Source organism: Anguilla anguilla, chromosome 5 (assembly GCF_013347855.1).
Source record: "Anguilla anguilla isolate fAngAng1 chromosome 5, fAngAng1.pri, whole genome shotgun sequence".
NCBI classification, from domain to species: Eukaryota; Metazoa; Chordata; class Actinopteri; order Anguilliformes; family Anguillidae; genus Anguilla; species Anguilla anguilla.
In genome coordinates this window covers 63163558-63188256 of record NC_049205.1, presented here as the reverse complement: position 1 = coordinate 63188256, position 24699 = coordinate 63163558, and the positions used below count along the sequence as shown (strand labels likewise).

The following is a 24699-nucleotide window of genomic DNA, read 5'->3' as shown; positions in this document are numbered from 1 at the left end:
GTGTGCACATACACGTGTGTCAAAATGTGAGGAAGAGAAAATATACGCAACAGAACATGCGCAGCTGCAGTGTAGGAGCTACACGAGATGATTTGTCATCACCCGTCTTTTAGAGGAGGCTATAAACGGAGGGCCTGGCTCACTGTGGTGGTCGTCTCAGATCCCATGGCATTTTTGTGCAGAGGAGTATCATGATGATAAAGGTCCCAACTGACTGGCATTTGAGCTCCTTATTGTCATCCCTGCATCTGATTGGCTGCACAATCCCGGCCCACCCACGTTTAATCCCTGGATCATCACTGCCAAGAGAGAAGAAACCCCTTTGAAGAGTTTTTTTTTAAGTTTTTTTTTTCAGTCAGTGTTCTAGAACTCCACTGCTTTCAGTTACCAGCAGTGATTGTTGCATCAGCATTAGAATGTTCAGTTAACAACCAGTCACATATTTGCTATCTCACACCTTATAGGGTTAAGATCGCAGTTGATGTACCTGATTAGAGGTTAAAGTAAAAATGCCTGCAGTGCCTTGATGAGAAATGCTGTGTAAACAGAGCCAGGCATGGCTAGCAGCTCTTTCTGTTTCTCTCTTGTGTAGATATGGACCATATGACTGTGCGTAGCTTTCTGTATTTTATGTGCTATGTATGTTTGGAGGCTCTAAATCTCAAATAGTGTGTAATGAAGCGTACTGTATAATATCCATAATTTTTTTGTCTTCACTGATCATGGTTGGTAGTGGCTTTTGACTGGATGAGAAACGGGCTGTTTTTTTTTTTTTTCTTCACAAGTAAAGCCTGAAAGATCAGCTCTATTTCTACAGTTCTGCCTTGTGAGGACCTGGCAGAAACGTGGTCCTAAAGGCTAAAGGCTAAAGTTTAACGAGCGGTCGCTCAGTTTAAGGTTGTGTGAAGGTTCCCGTAAGGTTATGGGCTGTAAGATTCCCGAGCGGTGCCTCGAGTTGTCACGGCTGTGAGGAGGTTTCCATGACGACGCCGGCGTACGATTTCCCAGCAGTCTCCTGGCTTGTGTCTTCCAGTTGGGGGCTCTTAATTAAATACTAACGCCGATGTGGAGTGAGTGATTGATTTTATTTATTTATTTATTTATTTTTTGGGGGGCTGGTGATGAATGGGAATTGACATCCCCCCCTGCCCCCTCCAGTTGTAAATGAAATACTCCCTCACCTGGGACTATCAATCTCACACAGGGTGCAGATTAAACCCTGCAGCTGAGTCACCCCCCCGACCTCTCCTCTCCCCCGTCCCGCACCGAGGGCTCTGTCAGGGGTGCACCGGACAGACCCGAATACGGGAGACCTCCCTTCCCTCGGGCCGGACGGTTTGGAAAACCACATCCCCAAATGATTTACCCGGGACAGCTCTTACTGAAAGCGGGGGAATGCGTTCAGAAGCTAGCGTAGCTCACGTTCGTCCATGCAGTCCATTCATACAGCTGGACATTAACTGAAGCTCTTCCGGGTGCCTTGCTCAAGGGTCCGATGACTGCACCCCAGCTGGGAATAATACATCTTACACTGGGAAAAAAGCCTGTCTTAACAAGTGCTTTAGTCTTGTAATGAGACTCAAAATCCTATTTTTTTCCCTCAAGGAGAAAAAATAATCTTTAATAATTTTTTTTTTTTTACCCCATTGGCAAATCTTGAAACAACTCAAACGTTCTCACCTCACTGGCAATACTATTGGCATATTTAGTTTGTTTTTGCAGTGTGTGTTTATATTGTGTTGCATGTGGCCGTACACTGAATTATTTTGTTGAAGAGTACCTTGTGAGGGGCATTAAACAATGACAGCAGCACTGTGAGGTCCTTCGACAGGCGAAGTAACTTAGCAACAGATTCAGAAGTCAGCGTTGCGCGTTAAAGATGTAAAACGATGACGTTGTCTGTAAAGGCAGCCGCTGGTTTGTATTTGTATTTTCTGTAGATGAGCCTCCTCTCTCTACGCTTGCTGTGTCAGTGTAATTATGGAGATGCAGCTCTTCCCGCTGAGGCTTCGTGTGGCGCGTCTGTGTCAGCAGCAGGGTGGGCTCACCGCTCTGTCTGTTAATGCTGCTGTGTTTGTCTTTCCCCCTGGAGGTGTACGTAGCAGGAACACAGCAGCAGGGTGGGCTCACCGCTCTGTCTGTTAATGCTGCTGTGTTTGTCTTTCCCCCTGGAGGTGTACGTAGCATCTGATCTCCAGCCAAGCTGAGGTGACGGCATGGCTGGGACAAATTTGCGTCATTTAAAAAAGTATATATTTTTAAAGTCAGCCACACACCGCTCTGTCTGTCAATGCTGTGTTGTTTCTAAATCTTTCCCCTGGAGGTGTAGCAGGAACACAGCACAGAGCTTCAGCTAAGCTCAGGTCATTTCACAGCTGTGAGAATTTTGCACCATTTTTGTATTCAGTATTTTTTTTTGCTTCTTGCTGTGGCCCCATTGGTCTCTGGGCCTCACAGGTCAGCCATGCCCCCCCACCCCCCTGGCGTTTTATTTACGCCTCTGATTGCCGTGACACGCCCCTGTGAGGTACCTGTGCTCACCGCCGTCTGGGGCTAATCAGAGACCGACCGCGGGCCAGATCGCCATGGCGATCCGCCCGCGTTGCGTCAGCACCCCCCCACTGCAGCGTTACCCCCTCCCCCCCCCCCCTCATCCCCCGCACACGCTCATTAACGCTCACATGATGGGACCACAGAGCACTGAGTACAAATCCAGTTACAGCCGCTGTTCTTTTCGCCCCGCCCCCTCCTCCGCCTGTGAGATTGCTCCTAGCCAGATGTCCTGTTTTCATACGATGCAGTTTTTTTAGATGCGAACCCCCTCATGGACCTGGCTTGTAACTCGCTCGCTCACGCACTCACTCACTCATTAGTGTTTAGCAGGCTGAAGATTCTCCACAAGGGGGAGCTATTAGCACTCAAGTAGCTGAAATCAGTGAGAGTGGTGCTTCACGTCAGTGTGTACTTGTTTATCTCATTCTTGAATTTGACATACAGGAAAAGAATGCTGTCTGAAACTCCCTCATGACATTACATGACATTGCATTATGTCACATTACATTACATGATGTTACATGAAATTACATGACATTGCATTACATGACTCTTGTGTAGCAAAAGCAACTTGCAGTGAATGAGGATGGAAGTGCATCCAGCATCCATATTTGCAGCATGTCGTATTTCCACAAGGAAGGAAGACTGTCGTAATTTCCCTGTCGAGATTCCCCTTCTATTATACATGATGGAACACAGTGCTGGTGCATTAGACCGTAGAGAGCATGCCTTTAGTGATACTGTCCAGAGCATGGAGGAATCGGGGACTTCTCGTGTGAGAACTGGGGGCCCCTAGTGGCGCGTAGAGGAACAGCATGTACAGGGTACTGTTGATGAATGCAGTCTAACCAGTTCTGTCCCAGATATTATTGCCTAATGATTATGACTGCGGGTTATCATCATCATTATCTGAAGACGTGTGATGAAGGGCCTGCCAGTTTCATTTAATTCTCATATGTACTGTGCAATTACGCTTGACCCGGTGCGCACTCAGCCGCCATTTTGGCTCAAAGTGAAAACGGTGCAGCTCCTCGATTCGCATTACAGTTTTTGGTCAAGAGGAAGCAGAGAGGATGTGGTGCTACAGTTACTCTGCCGGCTGGCTCTAGCTCTGTGGTCTCTGTGGTCTTCCATCGATGGTGTCCTCGGGGGTGGGGAGGCAGCCCACTGAACTGCAGGTCACATGGTTGCCCGCTTGGTCGGGTGGGAATCGTCAAATCTGCCCCTCCAGTCCAAATCCGGCCCTGGCTTTCTTTTCCTCCTGGGTAATTAAGTGAACAGCTAGCGCTACCGATTGGCCAGACTGTCTTCACACCTGACTCCCAGGTAAAGGGAGGGTGGAACCCCCAGCAGTTCTGGGCTCTCGAAGACCATGATTTGTGTGACATGTTCCCTGGGGGATTGTGTGCAGAACGCGAGGGGAACCTGTAATTATGACAGAGAAGCCAGTGAAATACGGCACGACCAAAACACAGGGTGAGTTGAGATTTTCAAAGAGTAAGTCGGGACACGTGAAAACGGTCTGAAATACGGGGTTGTCCCGGGAAACGCGGGACGTCCGGTCGCCCTGGCAACGCCACGCTGTGGCGTATCGGTTCTGCTGACGCAGCGAATTCCCCTCTCTTTAACTTCGGCTTAAACCAATCCCCCCAGAACGGAAATGTTTCCTACGCGAGTACCCCCAGATTAATAAATTGGCAGAAGTCCCAGCATGCACTGCTCTGTTTCCCAGATCTCTGGAAGCAGGCACGGCGGTCGGTGATGCGTAACGAGCCTGGCCTCGTTCCCCGGCCTGTATTGACTCTGTGCGCACAGCGCTGAGAGGATGACTCAGGAACATCTGCGCGTCCTGCTCGCCCCTCCGTCTGCAGAGTGCGAGATGGAGACGGAGTTACTGAGCTATTAAACAGGGGGCGGTGTTGGATGTGAGGTGCCTGTGTGTGGCTCGGAGTGTGTGGGACATTTACTGTGGCTTCTTCAAACTCGGAAATCCACCCAGTCCCATGTAGAATATGAGCTCGACTCTTGACCCGGGACTAGATGCACTGCTTTTTACCTCTTTGCTTTTGTGCATTGTCACTCTGGATAACAGCGTGTGCTAAACGGGCGCCCAGCGGCACGATGGGTAATAAGGAGCAGTGTGCTCCCTCCTCCTCTCTGCTCCTGTGGAAGAGGAGCAGCACCTCCGTGTCCAAATGAAAACAAACAGCAGGGGAGCGCGGGAGTCAACATTCGCCAACAAATGTTTCCACTCCTCAGAATTATCTAATCATCGCACCAGAAAATATTTACTTCTCTCACTCTCCCTCTCTCCCACTCACTCCCTCCCTCCTGCTCCCTCCCTCTCTCTCTCTCTCTCCCTCCTACCCTCTCTCTCACTCTCTCTCTCCCTTCTGCCCTCTCTCTCTCTCCCTTGCTCTCTCTCTTCCTCCTGCCCTCTCTCCCTCTCTCCCACTCACTCACTCCCCTCCTGCTCCCTCTCTCTCTCTCTCTCTCTCCCTCCTACCCTCTCTCTCACTCTCTCTCTCCCTACTGCCCTCTCTCTCTCTCCCCCTCCCTTGCTCTCTCTCTTTCTCCTGCCCTCTCTCCCTCTCTCCCACTCACTCCCTCCCTCCCTCCTCTCTCTCCCTTACTCCCTTCCTATCTCCCCCCTCTCTCTTCCTCCCTACCTCCTCTTTCTCCCTGCCTCCTGCTCCCTCGCTCTCTCTCTTCCTCCTGCCCTCTCTCTCTCTCCCTCTCGATCTCTTCCTCTTGCCCTCTCTCTCCCTCTCTCGTCCTCCTGCCCTCTCTCTCCCTCTCTCTCTCCCTCTCCTCTCTCTCACTCTCTCTTCCTCCTACCCTCTCCCCCTCTCTCTCTCTCTGCAGCTGCAGTACTGAAGTATGAGAATAATGTGATGAATATCCGGCAGTTTAACTGCTCCCCCCACCCGTACTGGCTGCCCAACTTCATGGACGTCTTCACCTGGTCCCTGCCCTTCGTCGGAGAGAAAGGTGAGCCGCGTGTCCCAGAATGCACCGGGCCAATGCTGTTCATGTTTGTCTCCCTGATCCTGTTAAAAGCAGTTAAAAGCTCTGGAGCGACTCTTTCTGAGGGAGGGTCATTGTCAGGTCACTGTGGGGTCAGCGTCGGGTCATTGTGGGGTCCCCGTCAGGTCACTGTGGGGTCATTGTCGGGGCATTGTGGGGTCACTGTCCCCCAAATCTCCCGCTGATCTGTGTTTCTGAACAATGCGAACAATGAGGGTGCTTCACAGTAAAGATAAGTAGAGATTTATGGGCGCTTCGCTGGACGCTGAAGCGGTTAACACGTAAAGAAATAAATCTGCTCTCCTCCTGAGACAGGCTTGTCACACAGACTCGTTTCTGTTTTAGGGCTGTTTGAGGACTGAGCTGCTTCACTAGTAGCTTTTCTCATCTTTCTTTACTTGTTCATTTTGGATCTGGGTTCTTCTTGTGCTGGGTTCCTTCACATGCGGGGGCGTGGCTTAGCAGATATGCATTAATCCCATTGCTCACACACCCACTGGCCGGGAAACCGGTCGCTTACCCACAATCCCCCTCTTCTCGGCGATGAACGAGGAGCACGCGCCGATGTCCTGATTTGCGGTCTGATCAGCTGGCGTGAGCAGGTGCTGCTGATCAGCTGGCGTGAGCAGGTGCTGCTGATTAGCGTCGCCTGCTGTGCGGCCGCTGCAGCGCTGAGCGAGCGTTCCTCATGCTAACGCAGGGCCTCCATCTGTTCGCCGTGAACGAGAACACCTTCACGTGCTATCCTTCCTGTGCCTTATCTGTCTTTAATGTGCTATCCTCTGTGTGCTTTATCTGCCTTTAATGTGCTATCCTCCGTGTGCCTTATCTGCCTTTAATGTGCTGTTGTCATATAATAGTGGGTCCCCAGCTATTAACATCTTTAGCATGACCAGACTGGCCTTTGAGTCTGAGGTTTTATTGAGAAGTTATGATAAAATGACTCCCTTCTGAGGTGAATTTTTTGAGTTGTGAATGTTGTCGCTCCGAACGCTGATCGCGGCACGTCTTCCGGCTCTTCTCCTCTCCTCTGTCTCCATAGTAACCGAGATGCTGGTCAACGTGCTGAGCATCTGCTCCAACGACGAGCTGACGACCGAGGAAGAGATCGATGGTAAGAGCGCCGTCGGCCGCCGCGCTCCGGCCTTAAAGGGCCGGCGTCCCACTTTCACCCACCGCGGCGAAAGCCTTTAATCTGCCATAAAGAGAGAGTTCTCAGAGTTCACAATCAGCTGAGAATCCTACAGTACGATACAACCAACTGTACAGTATCTCAGGGCACAGGGAAATATTGGAGCGCCCCCCAAAATGGGGGGAATTTATGAATTTTTGGCTGCTTATCTTGAAACTGCAAGTAAGGTAAAAACTTTGGAAGGAAACTTGGCAAAACGCAGCTCAGTCTCATCAAACTACGTCGGTATTTATATGCAGTATTGTTGTTTTTTTCTTCCAAGGGTTACACTCGGGCAGTTCTGTTTAAATTATGCAGAAGTAGACCTTCATGATTATTTTCAGTCACTCAGTGGGGGAGGGTGGGGTCTGAGGGGGGGTTACACAGTACACTAAACCCAAGTGCTAGAACTGACCAATCAGAAACAAGCTCCACAGGTGTTATTACTCTGGGGGGAATCACCTGGTTTCGCTACCCTGATGACGTTTTCCTAACTGGGAATCGCAGACAACATGGCGGCTGGCAGGTCACATGGTGTCGCTCAAACTCTCCGTCTGTGCCGCCGATGTCCTTATAGCCCCGCTCTAATGGCACCTGTTTGGGCCTCTGTGCATTTGGGATGAGCTAACACGGTCCCATCAGGCAGGCGATTTGGCTAGACGTGGGTCTGTCATTCTGTTTTTATAAGAGGGGTGGAAACGGCACCCTCTAGTGGCCGATTGCTCACAGTGCAACAAGCTGTTTCGACCGTGGCAGCGCAGCACTAATTAGTACACTGGGATGGCACTGAAAATGAAACTGGGTCCCGGGCTTCTGTTCGCTTCAGCCCAGAAACGCCGTCGTTCCGAGGACATCTGTAGCGGCCGTGATCAAAGCCTTTAGCGATCGCCTAGGCAACGGCCCTTTCTTTCGCAACCTGACACACAATTACGCCGAAATTCCTTTTTATTTTCGCCGGTTCGGTTCCGCTCCGTTTCTCTAACGTTTCTCCCTCTGTGCAAAACGTGCTTCCATCTTAGAGACCGACCGTTCTCAGAGGACTCCTTCACACAGACCTGCGGCAAATACGTATCAGTGATGCTTTAACTCTTTAAGTGCTGGGAACGTGTAAAAGCATCCCTGTAGATTCCTGAGGATCTTCGATGAAACTGGATGTTGCGTTTACAATGTGTCATTTATCAGCAGGAATTTTAGTGGCTTCTAAAGGGTTAAGGTCATTAAAATATAAAATTTTATTTGACCCGGATATGCTTTTATACCGTTCTGTTCCTGCCCTTCAAACAAGTAGCTGTTTTCAAATTTTTCTTTAAAAAAAAAAAAAAAAAAAATTTAATTAGAAACATGCAACCAGTATCAGAGGTGCACTCCACTAAAGAGTAACTGTGCAGTAAACCAAGAGTTTTCCCTGAAGTTTTTAGTTTTTTCTTCAGTACTGAAAAGGCCAGATGAGGCTACAGCAGCACTCCAGAACGCCTCATTTTGTACTGATGCCGCTGAGCGTTTCCATGGTAGCGGCGCCGTCCCAAACACCTCATTACTGTACGTTTCCCACATCTCATTTTTCACTCCTCTGGTTCCGGTCGGCTGAGCACCCTTTTCCCCGGTTAATGAGGCGACGTTCTCGCAGCGTTCCGTTACACGTTGCGGCAACGTTTCCTGTCCCCATGGTAACGGCACCCGCCAGCCTGGGGCTGCTCCTCTCGCCTGAGGTCTTGATTTTAATTTTAATTTCATTTTTTTCCCACTCTTGTGCATGTCATGTCTAATTTTCTTTGTTTTTCTGTTTTTTTACAGTTTTGTTTGTCTTTTCATCTTTTCTACTTCCTTTCCTCCCTTGCTTCCTCTCTTTCTCTTCTGCCATCTGATTTGTCTTTTTTTCCCCTCTCTCTCTCTCTCTCTCTGTCTCCTGGGGGTGCTGTTGAGAAGAACAGCTTATTTGTGGCCCTAAGAAAGGTACAGACGTCAGCGAGCCGGACGAGTGCGGTCGCGTTGTTACAGCCTGTTAGCGAGCGGCCTCTCTCTTCCAGAGAGACTTTCAAAAGAGCAAAAAAAAAAAAAAAAAAAAAGGTTTGACAAAAAGTGCCGACCGTACACGCTCGACAACAGAAAGTAGTCAGATGGGACTTGTCTCAGGTAGAGCCTACACATAAACCTACAGCACAACGTTAAGCACCAGAGTAAGCGCAAGAGGGAGTTATACTGAGGATTTAGTGCTTTGGGCTGCAGGTGGATTTGAGGCTGTGCTGTTAAATGTAGCACCGTTATGGTTATACAGACCTGAAATACTGAGAGTGCAGGGCTTCTTGAGTGCTGGTGCAGTTTGTACAGGTGAGTTCTAGGGGCGACATAGCTCAGGAGGTAAGACCGATTGTCTGGCAGTCGGAGGGTTGCCGGTTCAAACCCCGCCCTGGGCATGTCGAAGTGTCCTTGAGCAAGACACCTAACCCCTAACTGCTCTGGCGAATGAGAGGCATCAATTGTAAAGCGCTTTGGATAAAAGCGCTATATAAATGCAGTCCATTTACCATTCTGAGTGCGCAGCTCCCACCTGGGTGATGCAGAATAGCCGGAACTTTCTGGAACGCTCACCACCAAACCATCAGCCCAGATAGAGAAGTGGGGGGGGGGGGGGGTATTGAGAAAGGAGCTATGCAGAATTATAGAATTGAAATGCATATCGCATCGATGTGGGCAGTTTGTAACGCATGTGTAGACGGTGCTAGTGCTGCCTTGTCACAAGTAAAGCTGCTGAACCTGAGCATTAGAAGGGTTCTTATTAATAATATAAATGTGTGGTTTGTGCATGTTTGCGCTATGATCAGTGTGTAAAAGGCTGGTGTGCACTGCCTGACGTTTCTCTAACCAGTACTAACTCAGGCCAGGTAAGGCCAGGGATCACACAGTTAAGACTGAAGCGTAGAATCTCAGGTTTGCAATACGGTTTTAGTCCCAGTGCAGTATTGTTTTGGTCCCAGTGCAGTATTGTTTTGGTCCCAGTGCAGTATTGTTTTGGTCCCAGTGCAGTATTGTTTTGGTCCCAGTGCAGTATGGTATTATGGGAGTAACCAAATCAAATCAAGTCACTTTTATTTATATAGCACATTTAATAACAACAGGAGTTGCGCCAAAGTGCTTTCCAGTCACCACACTCTTTGAGTTTACGGTGCTGTGACATCACAGGATTTACCCCCACCACAATATCAGACCTGATTGGCTGGCTACTGTGGCACCGCCCACTTCTCTCATGTTTGTGTTCGTTCATTTCCATCGACCGCCTCTTTCATCACCTTCAGACGTGGAGCTGAGCTCATCGCTGGTCCTGCGTTTTTGCAGTGTTAAGGTCACTGAGCAGCAGTTCACGTCCTCCACACATGGACCATTCTCTCTCACCAGAACTCACTCACTGGTCATTAACACAATAATCTTCAGTCACTTTGGCCTTTTCTCAAAGAGAGCTGAATATCATTAAAGCCTTTTTCTGGAACTGGTTGTTTTTTCGAAAGAGTCTCAAGTTCGTAACAGTCAACATAAGATACACATTATTAGATTAATCACCTTCGATCTACGCTGAAGCTCTCGTCAGTTCTTCTGAGTTCACTTGTGCATCCAATGCGAAGCTCTTGCAGGAATACTGTCTTTCCTGCCTGGCCACACTGCCCCCTGCTGTTAGCTACAAGAATGACAGCTTCCAACACGGGTAAAGGACTGATGGAGAGGTGCAGGCTTCTGACTCTGTAACTATCTCACACACGTACGCATAGCTTATGTTATGCTGACTGTGTCAAGCGTGGAGCAGGTTAAAGTTCAGGCTGTTTCTCCTCAAGTTCTACTGCTCTGTCAGTTAGCTGTATGCACTGCCCTGAACGGCCTCCAATTAAACTGCAATTTATGCCACACCGTGACTTTTTGATTCCTTCTGATACTGGTTTTTTTGCGTAACTCACCTTCATCCGATGCCAAAACTTTAGTGCTTCCCCTTGATTGTAGGGCTCTTATGAGGAATGGCTACAGCCTGTAACACAGCAGTAAGTGACTCCCAATACACCAAAAACTAACAAAATGGCCACCAGGGCTAGCCTATCTAGTGTAGGATTACAGTCTGTGGTGGCCGGGTCCAGCTCAGCTCAGCAGAGCGTGTGTGTGGCTAACAGATGCTACGTGTTTTTCCTGCGCACTTGTTCTCATCTCGTCAGGAAAACACACGGCCTTTATGGTCCTCTACCGTGGCCATGTTTGGATCTTCAGCCAGCTCCTGCTGCTATTGCCGTGTTGCGCTGCTTGGATTTGCATCCAGCAAAGTCCTGACAGTTTTAGCCCGGGGGTGCTCAAATTTGGCCCCCGGGGGCCAGTAGTGCTGCTGGCTTTCATTCCTCCCCTCTAATCAGGGACTGAACCTGATGCTCCAGGTGGGTGTAATCTCTGGCCAATCAGTGACAGGATTGGATGGGTCTGTCAGGCAGAACAGAAAACTAGCAGTACTGCTGGTCCCATGGGCCAGATTTGAGTACCCCTGGTTTGGCCTGTGAGGGAATGCCCAGGACCTTTAGGACTTGGGAAGGCTTAAGGCTTCTGGCTGGAGCAGGGGGGGGTTCTGTTAATGCACTGGTGTCAGATGTACTTACCGCCACCTACTGTACCACTAGTGTACTGCAGAACCACTCACCTGCCTTTTCACCTGACCTGTGTCTGTATCTGTGTGTCTGTGCGTGTGTGTGTCTGTGCGTCTGTGCGTGTGTCTGTGTCTGTGTGTGTGTGTCTGTGTCTGTGTGTGTGTGTGTGTGTGTGTGTGTGTGTGTGTCCGTGTGTGTGTGTGTGTGTTTGCAGGAGCTACAGCGTCCGCTCGTAAGGAGGTTATCCGCAACAAGATCCGCGCCATTGGCAAGATGGCCAGAGTCTTCTCCGTCCTCAGGTAAGGGGCGAGATTGGCACCTTACCCCCGTCCCGTTCACCAGCGAAGCCGTTTCTCCCAAAAGCACAAACAAGCAAGCAGTGATTGACAGGTGGTGATTGACGAGCAGCGATTGGCAGTTGGTGATTGACGAGCGGTGATTGACAGGTGGTGTCTGACAAATGGTGATTGACAGTTGGTGATTGACGAGCGGTGATTGACAGGTGGTGTCTGACAAATGGTGATTGACGAGCGGTGATTGACAGGTGGTGTCTGACAAATGGTGATTGACAGTTGGTGATTGACGAGCGGTGATTGACAGGTGGTGTCTGACGAGTGGTGATTGACAGGTGGTGATTGACGAGTGGTGGTTGACAGGCTGTGATTGACAAGCTGCAATTGACACGCTGTGATTGACGAGCAGCGATTGACAGGTAATGACTGACAAGTGGTGATTGACAGGTGGTGTCTGACGAGTGGTGATTGACGAGCGGTGATTGACGAGCGGTGATTGACGGGTAATGACTGGCGAGCGGTGATTGACGGGTGGTGTCTGACGAGTGGTGATTGACAGGTGGTGATTGACGAGTGGTGGTTGACACGCTGTGATTGACGAGCAGCGATTGACAGGTAATGACTGACGAGTGGTGATTGACAGGTGGTGTCTGACGGGTAATGACTGACGAGCGGTGATTGACAGGTGGTGTCTGACGGGTAATGACTGACGAGCGGTGATTGACGGGTGGTGTCTGACGAGTGGTGATTGACGAGCGGTGACTGACGAGCGGTGATTGACGGGTGGAGTTTTTATTCCCAGGGAGGAGAGCGAGAGTGTGCTGACACTAAAAGGGCTGACCCCCACCGGCATGCTGCCCAGCGGGGTTCTGTCCGGCGGGAAGGAGAAGCTGCAGAACGGTAAGAGCCCCGCCCGCACGCCCCCTTCTGGCCAAACCCTGGCACTGACGCGGACTCACACATGCACATACACATACAGGCGTAGGATACCCAGCACTGACACGGACTGGCACATGCACGTACACATACAGACGTAGGTTATACACCAGGTGGTTAGCTGTACATTTACTTTTGTCTACAGTACTATTTGCTTGTTCAGCTGACTTACTGATTATAGCTTATTGATTGTCAATGAGGCTTCTGTGCCTTCTTCACACTTGTATTCCTGAGACTAGCACTGATTTTCTCCACTCTTGTTAGTGTGCTGAGAGTCTGCTAAGTGACTGTAGCTTAATGTGATGTGCAGTATGTTTCTCTTCTCTGATCATCTAAACGAATAAGTAATTAATTAAATAAACCTCTGACTGTATCTAAGGCTCAGAGGAAGCTAATGAGTGCATTTCCATAGAAACTAAACTGTAATGCCCGTTAACAGTGTCAGGCTGTATTGCGTGTGCGGAGGCAGAGGTTATCTGTGTAATGGAGTGAGAGAGAATCCTGCCTGTTATAAGGACCTGTTTTCAGACCTGTGGGGCTGTTGATCTGTGTATCTATTCCTCTGTACTCTCTCTCTCTCTTTGTATCTCTACTTCTCCTTCTTTATCTCTCTATGCCTCTGTCTCTCTCTCTCTCTTTGTATCTCTATCTCTTTCTCTTTTTATGCCTCCATCTCTTTCTCTCTCTCTCTCTTTGTATCTCCATCTTTTTATCTTTTTATGCCTCTATCTCTTTCTCTCTCTCCCTCTCCGTCTCTGTATCTCTCCTTCTCTTTCTCTTTGTCTCCGTCTTTCTCTCTTTGTCTCTGTATCTCTCCTTCTTTCTTTTTGTCTCAGTCTCTCTCTCTCACACTTTCTCTGCCCATCTCTCTCTTTCTTTCTCTCTTTCCATCACATTCTCTCTCTCTCTCTCTCTGTCTCTCCACCTGCGATGTACTGGTCGTCTCAAACACCTGTGTGTGTGTGCCTCTCTCTTTCTCTTCCTCTCTAGAAACCGCAGGTATAATCTTTTGCGCAAGTATTCCATCAGAAGTATATTGTGTGAGAGGAAAAAGTAGACTTCACCTACCCCTGCCCAATTCCCCAAACTCGCTACGAGTTCACATTCTATCTCCTTTTATCACAGAAAATAGTTTTTATCTGATATTTTTTTTTTAATTAAAAAAATTTTTAAAAACCAGGCCAAAAGTCTTTAATATTTACTCTAATCTCTCTCCAGAGAATCAGTTATTTTTGTCGACCGAACGCCAAAAGTGAATATTTGAGAAGTGCGGTGCTTGTTAGTGGTGGGGGGAGCACAGCCAATCGGACGGTCTGAAATGCACTCCTAGTCCTAGCTGTGTAAGAAAGGGGATAACTGATGCCTCGCTTGCCATCCGCAGCCGAGCAGAAATCAGAACAGCGTCATGCTTCTCTCCTGTCTGGGGGTTCCTACATCCATAGGGCAGCAGTGTAGCATAGTGGGTAGGACACTGCCGTTGTACCTGTATTGCTTCAGTATATATCCAGCTGTATAAAATTGATGCAACGTAAATGTAAAAAAAAAAAAAATAGTTGTGAAAGTCGCTCTGGATAAGGGCGTCTGCTAAGCGCTTGTAATGGAATGTACTGAACACCAGTGGAGGAAGCATCCTTAGAAATCATCCTGTTTGGCTGAGTGACCTACTCCCCCCCAAAACAACTGCAGTACCTCCCGCATCCACTAGATGGTGCACATGGATTAAAACCAGTGTAATTGGAGGAAGGCGCTGTGTCTCTCTCAGTAGCCGAGTCCCTGGGGCTGTAGAGCGGCGTCCAGCCGTACGCACGCAGGCATGTTTCAGGCCTGTCGGAAGCCGCGTGACGCTGTTGAGATTCCTGTCGCCGCGCGGGTCGAACCACCGCGACGCCCCCGCCTCTCTGCCAGAGCAGAGGAGCGCGCTTCTGTCCCAGTGTCGCGCCCCACCCCCCCCCCCCGCCCATCCGCCAGTGCCCCAGCTGCTTTTGGGTTTTAACTCGTGCGTGTGTGTTTGTGTTTGTGTCGCCGTGGTTGTACGCGTTCGTGTTCTTGTGTTTTTTTACACGCATTTGTACATACGTATGAGTGTGTGTCCGTATACATCTGTGCGCGTGTGTGTGTGTAGGTGTGCGTGTGTGTGTGTGTGTAGGTGTTTGGATGTGTATAGGTAGGTGTAGGTGTGTGTGTGTGTGTGTGTGTGTGTGTAGGTATGTAGGTAGGTGTGTGTGTGGGTGTTTGGGTAGGTTTAGGTGTGTTTTAGAGTGTGTGCGTGTGTGTAGGTGTGTGTGTTGGTGTTTTTAGTCATTATGTCCAAAGGGTATTTGTCTCCTTTGCGAGAACTGCTGTGCAGGGTTTTTCTGTGTTCTGTGTGTGTGTGAACTGTGCAGTGAATACATTCTCACTTCTCTAACACTGCATGTTGGATTAATCCCAAATTATTGCCAAAAAATACTGGTAATGTCATCACGGTAAGTCTACAACAGGCTGTTCTCTCCTCGATTCATCAAGTTTCATCTCCAAGGTAAATAAATCAATGTTGTTTGTGTATAAATAAATATTTCTATTTAGGCGAACGAGGGTAACTTGTGTTTTAATTATTTTCTCGTATGGAAGGCAAGCTTACTCAGATAACACATTCACTGTCCATCGTGGTGCTTTCCCCCCAAACCCCTTCCCCCCTACTCGGTCCTCACAGTGGACCTCAACGCTTTCTCCCTGTGCAGGGTAGTCCTCTTTCCTCACTGTGTAATTATGTGCTGTGCGTGGACCATTCATGTGATTACTGCGCTCTTTACTGCTCTGAATATCTCTGTCCTACCAAGGTTTTTATTATTTAATGTTATTTCGTTTTTTTTTTGTTTTTCGTTCCTGAACCCGCATTCCTGCCCCCGTGTTATTTTGTTGTAGGTCATCATTGGTTCTGAGCTCTATTTTGTTTTTCGTGAAAAGGCCCTTCTTGCTGTCTGTTTATTTGTATCTCTGAAAAAACTAAACGCACCATACCGTTCTGATATTGTTTAGCTCATCAGTGCAATGTGCAAATTCATGCTTAATGAAAGTGTGTTGGTTAGCCGGTCCCAGTATGTATTAAGTTGATATCCCTAAAAGGGATTTCTTACTAAAACTATTTTTTGGTGGATGCCACCAAACTCTATCCTTGTTTTCAAGTTTTTTGGAGAAATGTGATTTTCCTAGGTGTCTTTCAGACAGTCAAATTTTAGCCAAGAAAGCATTGGCACTAACCAAAATGTTTTTAATTCACTGAAGAGGTGGATGACCAAGGGGACTCACAAGGTGATGTCATTAGGTGTTCCACAGGGCACCCTCCTAGGGCCCTTTTGTTTTCATTTTTTCTGTTTGTTTTTTGCTTGTTTATTTTTTTGCTTATTAATCCACTTTTTGCTTATTAATCTGCCTGTCCTTCCCTTGTCAGTGTAGACAGACATTGCTTTTTAAAACATTAAGTCCTCACTAAGCTCTTCTGCTGGTTGACGTTGTTGTCGGAGTTTGAAATTCTGTGCTCTCTCTTCTCATTCGTTTGCCACCCCTCTTCTTCTCTTCAGCTACTGTTGAGGCAGTTGAGGCTGATGAAGGTAAATTGGCCAGTCAGGCCCTTTCTGTTGCCCCCAGCAACGAGGGTGGCGCTGGGTTCACTTTCTCTTGCCGTAGCTTGTACAGAGTGTGTGGTTGTCAGGCTAAGGAACTGTGGCGTAGTTTTAACCACAAATATTTTTTTTTTAAAAAGCAAAGCCGTGTTTGCTTTAAAGGGGAACAGTCGCTATGGCTGAGGCAAGATGTTTGTTTTAAAGACAAGGTGGTGTGTGGGGTTTATGGGTCTCTTGCAAGGAGGACCAGAAATGTGGGCAACGCCTGTAGAAAGGAGTTGCTCTAATTGTCCCGACAGTTCCTAAAACTGGTGACTTCTGGGAAGAAACAAGAATTTTCCAAGCGAAATCTGGAAACTTTATCGACAGAGTTTGCGGCTTTTGGCCACCAGCCCCCTAATTTCAGGAAGTGTTCCCTCAGTAGGAAACCAGCGATGAGATTCATGCAATTGTTCCCCTTTAAAACAATGAGGATTCAGTCAATGCTGTTGTGTTGTTTTTGCGGATTCACCCAGATGCAGTCCTCAGCCGAGCCCCAACATCAGGGACACGACTTCCTCAGGGAGGAGTCCAAAACAGGACAATGAGACACTGGTTTCCTCCAAAAAGAAAAAAAAAAAAAAAGTTAAAAATAAAATGAAAACGATTCTAAAAATATATGACGCAAGAACAACATCAACTGCCGAATAAATAGCAGTTGGTCGCTGCTATTTACGTTGCAATTGTTAGCTGAGTCCTCCCGGCCGACTCTTGAGTAGATGGTGTGCATCTGTGTTGACTTTGCTTTCTCCCTGTGTGTCCCGTACCTCCCCTTTGGCCTCTGTCGTGTGTGTGTGTGTGTGTGTGTGTGTGTGTGTGAGCCGCTCACACCCCGTGTCTGACCTGAGCAAAGCAGCAACACACTCCGTTACCGTCCCAAAGTTAGCGTACCCGCTCCACCGCCGTTATCCCCCAAACGGAATTCCCGTGTTCCTACAGAAAAAAGCTCTGCATGTTCCCAGAAAACTTTGTTGGGTGGGGGGGAATGATTAAGGTCCCTGCTGACTTCACTTGAAAGTTGGGGGGAGAGGGGATAAGTCAAAACTCATGTCATTTCACAACACAAATATGTAAAAAAAAAAAAAAAAAAAAATTAATTTAATAAATATAATTTTATTCAAATAAAAAAAACTTTGTGAAAAGGCGGAAATTAAAAGATTAATTTCCATGTAGACTTGGGGAGGGGGGGGCGGGGGGGGGGGGACTACTAATTAGGTTTGATCTGGGGCTCTAGTTTAGGCTCACCATTTGTTAATTAAAATTAAATACATACATTTAAATACATATGTACATAGACCGAGACACCTCTGGAGTTTAATGGATGTACAGTGTGCTGCATGTATGAGCAGGTTTAACAGGAGGTTAGTGCCCCGTGCTCTGTTACCCCCCCCCCCCCCCACCCCGTGCTCTCTGTTACCCCGTAGACCCCCGTGGGTGTGGTAGATTCCCTGTGCTGCAGTAGTGCTGTATCCATGTGTACACCCTCCACCACCGTGTGAACCTTCTCTGTGTTCCTGTTTCTATCTCTCCTGTATAAAAATGTGTGATCCTGTTTTCAATGGTCGTATAATTGTGATATGGTATTTACAGCTGTCCAGAAAAATATGTTTATTATTATTTTATTTCATTTTTTAATAATATTAATATTTTATTGTTGTCGTTATTGTTACTGTCGTTTTTGTTAAAATTTGACATATCTGATGCTTTTTAGGTTGGAGATCCTAATTCAGATTTGGGTATAAAAATAGTATTCGTAAGATTTGCTTATGCAGATATATACTTATCTGTTTAACCCCCCCCCACACCAGTTTACCCATAATTCACAGCTGTAATTCAGTATCATTTCCCCTTGGCTGTAGAGTGGAGCTTTTTGCCATTGAAAATTTGTAAAATTTGAGTGAAATGAGTCACTCTTTTGAGTGAAATGAGTTACTTGTTTGAGTGAAATGAGTCACTCGTTTGAGTGAAATGAGTAACTCGTTTGAGTGAAATGAGTAACTTGTCTGAGTCAAATGAGTTACTCGTTTGAGTGAAATGAGTTACTCGTTTGATGAAATGAGTAACTCCTTTGAGTGAAATGGGTAACTTGTTTAAGTGAAATGAGTAACTCACTGGTCGGTGCAGTGGGTGAGGTATAATGAGGAGAGCGGTAGGCCCCCTTCCCCTGTTCTTTAAGCAGTCTCTCTTCTACACACACCCCTGCCAGCCCCCCTCCCCCTTTTTTAAAAGGGTGTCATTCCAAAATACATCCTCCCTTATCCGACATTTGTTCCCACTGTTGATTTGGTGAAAGGGGGGGTTAGGTTAGCTCATTGGACAGATTGTTCGTTTAAAAGGAAAAGCCTGCCTTCATATAAAAAAAGGCTTTTTGTTAGGTTTTTGTCAGTGTGTGTGTGGATGTTACGACCCAAACCTTCGTCATGATGAAGGCTTGGACCAAAACACCCGCAGGCGCTAAAAATCGAATAAAAAGCCTTTTGTTTGAGTCGTATGAGTGTGGACTTTTCTCTTCTGCTGATTGCCTGCCAGTGTGCACACAAACAAACAGCACACAGAGAATCTGCTGTGTTTGTTTATGATGCATCATTAGTTTAGACAAAGCAGGCCTAACTGTGGGTGGAGAAGAGGACTCATTATCTGAGTCTGTTACCATAAGCAGCAGTTATGCGTGTCAGAATTCTCCCACCATAATTACTGCCTAGAGATTAATGTACATATTTAACCTTATTTATTTATTAATTTATTTGCTTTTTCATTGTTTCGGATGGGGAAAAAATCCCCAAAGCTTTTCAACAAATAAAATCAGCTTCCCTTCCCCCCCCTCCACCCCCACCCTCACCCCTCAGTTTAACATACTCTTTTTCATCTTTTCATCTCTCTTTTCTCTCTCCCCCCCCCTTCACCCCTCCCTTGCCCCCCCCCCCCCCCCCCTCAGCCATCAAAGGTTTCTCCCCCCAGCACAAGATCGCCAGCTTCGAGGAGGCGAAGGGGCTGGACCGGATCAACGAGCGCATGCCCCCGCGCCGGGACGCCTCCCCCACGGACGCCTCCCTCAACTCGCTGAACCGCGCCCTCTCCACCGAGGCCAACGGCACCGACTGCAAGGGGGGCGGGACCAGCGGCGCCAACATCCAGTGAGCGGACAGCCGGGCTGTCACTCAGGCTGCGGCCCAATGGCGTGCAGCCTTCCCCACCGGCTGGGCGGGACCGTCCCCCGGCTCCTCCTCCTCCTCCTCCTCCTGCTCCTCCTCGCTGCGGATTTCTGAGTGGGGGGGGAGGGCTCTGGTTTTGCACGACTGAGGGACTGGGAGGGGCGGAGAGAAAGAGAGAGTGAAAGAGAGAGTGAGAGAGAGAGAGAGAGAGAGGCTGAGAGGGTGAGAGAAAGAGTGTGAGCGAGGGAAAGAAGCGACACGGAGAAAGATGTTTAAAAAGCTTCTGGGTCGGCGGGGTTGGCCCTCCTTTCATTTTTTTTTTTGGATATGCCTTTAAAAATAAAATAATTGCTTGTAGACACATGAAAACGTCATCGCCGGTATACTCTTTGTGTGGGCAGGGTCGTGTATGTTTGCTACAGTGAGGAACGAGCTGTGATGGGCTTGCTCTTCGTTTTTATTTTTATTTTTATGTTTTTGGAACGGCTCGTCCTTTACTGGACGTGGGAAATTTCTTTACCTTCTAACCAACTCTTAACGTTTACATAAATTCAGCACTAAAAATGGACAGTACGTACGAAATGTTTTTAAAAATATAAAGGTGTACAAACTAAATAAGGACTATTTATTGAAGACTTTTTTCTTGTTTTTTCTTTTTTTTTCGCTATTCTTATATACCAATAGCTCTGAAATAAAAATTAGTCTTAAAAGAATGTTGCAAAATTGTTGAAAATGCCAAAAAGGAAAGGTTTTGCGGTTCTGTGCAGGTTACTCTTACCTCAGGTCTATGTAGTGTGTGGTTTTGGCCCTTTTCTCTATAAAATGGTTGACTTGGCAATGAATACCTTTTGTTTCTGGGAATTTGATAACTGGAATTTACATTTTAATTATCATTTGCTGATACTTTGTTTTTTGTTTTTGTTTTTCTAGAAAGGTATAATTACAGGTCGCGGCTTGCTATAAATCTGTTTTGATGGTTGGTACCTTTCTTTACTTATGTTTTAAGTATAGTGAACAAAATCTTAAGTACTATATAAAGTTCAGTGGGAAGAAGTCTATATTCTGTATAAAAAAAATTTAAACGACTTGAAGAAATCTGCCTATGCATGTTTTATAAAAAGTAATTAAAATAAATACTTATATCAACAAATTAAATTAACTTGGCTGCCAAGAAATATTTGGGGACTGTAGTGCGCTTAGCAGATATTTACTGGAATTGTAAGCCGACATTCTTTATAGTTACTCTATCAAACTACTTTTTGCCTTTTGCTTTTTTTTTGTAATTAACGCATCAAACTATTTAAGACAGAAGAGGACTCGTGCTCTTATTTTGAATAAGCTTTGAAGTGCACGCGTAGTGTACGTAGATTTAGCATGGTTAGCGATTCTCGTGAGATACGTCTGTGATTACGCGTGGAAATCCAAGTGCATGGATAGCTGTTGTTGTCATATAATGGTTTAGTCATTTCTGATTCTGTCTTGTAACGTGCCACAGAGTGTCATTTTATTATAATGATTATTATTATTATTGCTATTATTGTTATGTTTATTAATATTATTATAATTATTATTATTATTATTTGGATCTCTTTGCTTTGTATATCGTTGGCAGGATTGATACTGCTCCATACTTTAAGAGGAAATTTGGTCCTGTGGTCTTTTTTTAAAAAACTGTTTTAAGTGCCCAAGTAATTCACTGCGACATATAAAGCCTTGCTTTTGTAATTTGACTTCAAAACTGTTGGCAGACAAAGCATGCACTTGCAAACAAAAAAAAAAAGAAAGTATTTTATATATTACTGTTCAATAAAATGTGCATGAAACCCAGCGGAATCAAACCATGTGTGTTTTGTGCACAGTGGCACGGACAGCCCACCCAGCTAGTTCAAAGTCTGTGATTGGAGGAAAATATGTCACGATGACAAACAAATAAATAATAAACAAATAATAAATATGTTTCACCCACAGGAGTTCCTATCTGTTTCTATGAGTTTCTCTTGTTTTCTGGTTTTTGATAAAAGCATTCCTATTATATATATATATATATACAGCACTACAATGAATGTGTTTTTACATCGTGTTCATGATTTTGGTCCGCACTGTTTTAATACTACATTCAGTCTACATTTCACGTGCTCAGCTTTTTAAAAAAAAACATGGCTTAATTTCTGGTTTCTTTGCAGTGTTTTCTATTGCAAATAAACACAATCAATGTTTTCAAATGTGCAGCCTCTGGTAAATAAATAAATAAATAAACTGCATTTATATAGTGCTTTTATCCAATGCGCTTTACAATTGATGCCTCTCATTCACCATAGCAATTAGGGGTCTTGCTCAGGGACACTTCGACACGCCCAGGGCGGGGATCGAACCGGCAACCCTCCAACTACCAGACATCCGCTTTTACCTCCTGAGCTATGTCGCCCCATGGAAACATAGTGTTGCTGTAGCAGGTGCTTTTGGAGTTAATTTAACTGTAGTTTCACGCTTCAGCACGCAAACTTCTGAACGCCCCGATGCCAGCCATTGTGTTATAACTCATTTAATTACTTCATCTTCTCACCCTTATGCACATTTATTGCATATTAATTACAATGTAATTACACACACGTTTCACCCACTCGATACATGTCGCCAAAGCGGTTTAAGCAAATTATCGACCGGGTTTTTTTTTGTTTGAATCGTACTCTGTGTCATTGGCCCAAGGGTAAACGAAATACACCCCATTAAGGCCCAAGAAATTCATTTTTGTCCTCTGTATGGGACATGAGTCTCTGGCCTTAACCATATATTCTACTGAGCTGAAACCTGGACTACAAGGGACATTCAGCAAAAATGAAATATTTTTGAAAATATTTTCACTGCAACAGGTTTTTTCCATTCAAGACGCTTATGTCGTATTATGTCACAGAATAATTATTTTTTAATTTTTTTGCTAAGTCCGAGGCAGATTCGTTGTATTTTGAGGGGAAAAAGAAACCCCTAATTACCAATGAGCGATGAAGACTTTCCCAAACAGGCTTGCAGTCAACGCTCGGGTCAGCAGCAGGAAGAGCTGGGCCGCTCTGTTCGTATTTAGAGCCCAGCGAGGGAGGGAGGGATCTTTCCGGAAGGTGAGCTTTTTCTTCTCTTTCTTTGCGGGCTATTGTGTGCTGCACAATACACAGGATGTCACTGCCCGGGCAGTTCGGTCAGCGGCGAAACAAACACAGCGTGGAGAACTCGGCGGGGGGCGGGGCGGGGGGGGCGGGGGGGTCCTCCTGTGGGGTGGAGCTCTGCTGCAGAAACAATCCCAGCATTCCTTGGGTTTCAGGCCATTTGAGAATAAATGAGAGCAAATGAGAATAAAACAGAACCCAGATTAAAACCAAGGCAAAAAAAAAAGATGTGAACTGAATTTCTGATACCTTGCTGCCCACCTCTCTGCTGCCTCAGGGGTGTAAGTGGTGTGATTGAGAAGGTGGACTGTTCTCAGGTGTTCTTTTCACCTCTTACCTGTATATTCTGCACCTGGATACCACTTGTAATCACAATGTCATTAAAGTTTGGGTGCAGCAGCGCTGTTTTTCGGCTACAGGCCACCTCCTGGTGACTCGGTAAGTTCTCCTCTTAACATGGGGGGGGGGGGGGGGGGGTGTCTGGGAGTCAAGAGTCCAGCCCCTGATGAACCTCGACCCAGCCACCCACACAGCCCTGGGAAGCTGAAGAACGGGCTTCTCCACTGGAGGGAGAGGATAACCACACGGCCAGTTCTACCGGTCGCTGAGCCTAGTGTTCGTCTCATTCCTGCCGATGTCTCACGTACGCTCAGTTAGGACTGCGATTTGTCGTTTGTCTTCCTTCGTGCTTGTGCTTATGATGTGTGTATGGGCGGAACGGCTGATGTTCGGCTCCTGTTTTGTAACGTTGGATGTGCCAACCGGTGCATGAACTCTGTGCTGGGCGGCTGCGTGGTATAGTGGTTTGGGAACTGGGCTAATAACTGTAAGGTTGCAGGTTTGATTCCCAGGTATAACACCGCTGCTGTGTCCTTGAGTGTAAGGTACTGAACCCAAATTGCAAAAAGAAGATGTGCAAGTAGCTCTGGATAAGAGCGTTTGCTAGATACCTGTAAAGTAAGATCAAGAAATTAAATTCAGAACTGTTAATACAAAACTGGTGTGATGTTGTCGTGGGTATTTCCATTGATCTATCTGGCTCTCTTGGGCAGGACCCTCCTTGAAAAAGAGAATCCAATTTCAATATTTAAAAACGTCTGGCTAAATTCATAATGTCAAGGTTTAGTGCTAATGCTAATGCTAAGTCTGGAACTGAAGCAAATAGTCATTTTTAGCATCAGCGAGCATGGTAAAACTTTTTTTTAAATTTTTTTTTTTAAATCTAACTCAAATGCAGTAAAATTTTGAGCCTGATTCTTGGGAGTTTAAAAAAAAAAAAACACTAAATGGTGTTATGTAATTTAAATTAATATCACTGTTATGATTCATCGTCTTAATATGACTGGCATGGAGAAATTATTTTAAGAAAGGAGGGATTTAAGCTGCTAAATTAAAAATAAAATGTCAAACATCAAGAAGATGGAATGGAATGTAAAAAAGTTGAGTAAATTAGAAGAAAAAATTATGAGTTATCCCCCAAAGAGGCTGGTGGGAGGCAGGAACAGAAGTACTGCCAGTGGTGAATTGAACCCGCAGCTCCTCTCCACTCTGTGACTCGCTGGCGTGGCACAGCACTGAGCATCACACCCAATGCCGCTCTCCAGAGCCTGGGGGGGGGGGGGGGGGGGTCTGTCTCTGTGTCCTTCTTCACTGTGGTCTAAAACCATCCCATAATACCCTACTGTCCTGGGTATTCCACCAAGCAGGGTTACTGAGTTAGCTGGATAGCTGTACGGAGTAAAAGACCTGGAACAGCTTTTTACTTCTTCCAGATTTGGGAGGGTTCTGGGGTTTTTACTCAGTGCAGTTACCCTAACTAACTCAGTAATCATGCTTCCTGAAACACCCCACTGGTCAAATACCTACCCAAAAACAAAACGAGAACACAGGCTCTAAATCTGGCCGTTTTAATCGTCACCTGCATCCGATTGGCTACACAACACGACACGTTCCCCACTGAGCTCCCAGCTGTGCTACCTGGTTTAATGAAAGTAATGTTAAAAGGGAGATGTGTAGGAGCAGCAGAGGATGCGGGGCGTTGTTCTGTAACACCCCCAACCACCGCCCCCCCCCCCGCACCCCCCTTGGTGATTCCTTCCTTCCTATGAGAGCTGACCTCTATTGGCCCCACCCTCAGGGGAGGGAGGGGGTGCGGGGG

The 24699-nt window shown here is 46.6% G+C and overlaps 1 protein-coding gene across 3 annotated transcripts in view; it reads left to right on the top strand.

Moving 5' to 3' along the window:
- Positions 1-21348, top strand: part of LOC118227285 (serine/threonine-protein phosphatase 2B catalytic subunit alpha isoform-like) — an 82656-nt gene extending 61308 nt beyond the window's left edge. Inside the window, exons 9-15 of one of the 3 annotated variants that reach the window (XM_035417519.1) lie at positions 5419-5544; positions 6623-6694; positions 11576-11660; positions 12457-12554; positions 13581-13589; positions 16151-16180; positions 19167-21348. In XM_035417519.1, coding sequence (XP_035273410.1) covers positions 5419-5544; positions 6623-6694; positions 11576-11660; positions 12457-12554; positions 13581-13589; positions 16151-16180; positions 19167-19369 — 623 coding nt within the window. In that variant the 3' untranslated portion in view covers positions 19370-21348. The remainder of the gene's footprint in view (positions 1-5418; positions 5545-6622; positions 6695-11575; positions 11661-12456; positions 12555-13580; positions 13590-16150; positions 16181-19166) is intronic. The other 2 variants (XM_035417520.1, XM_035417521.1) reach the window with 2 other exon arrangements.
- The last annotated feature ends 3351 nt before the right edge of the window (positions 21349-24699 follow it).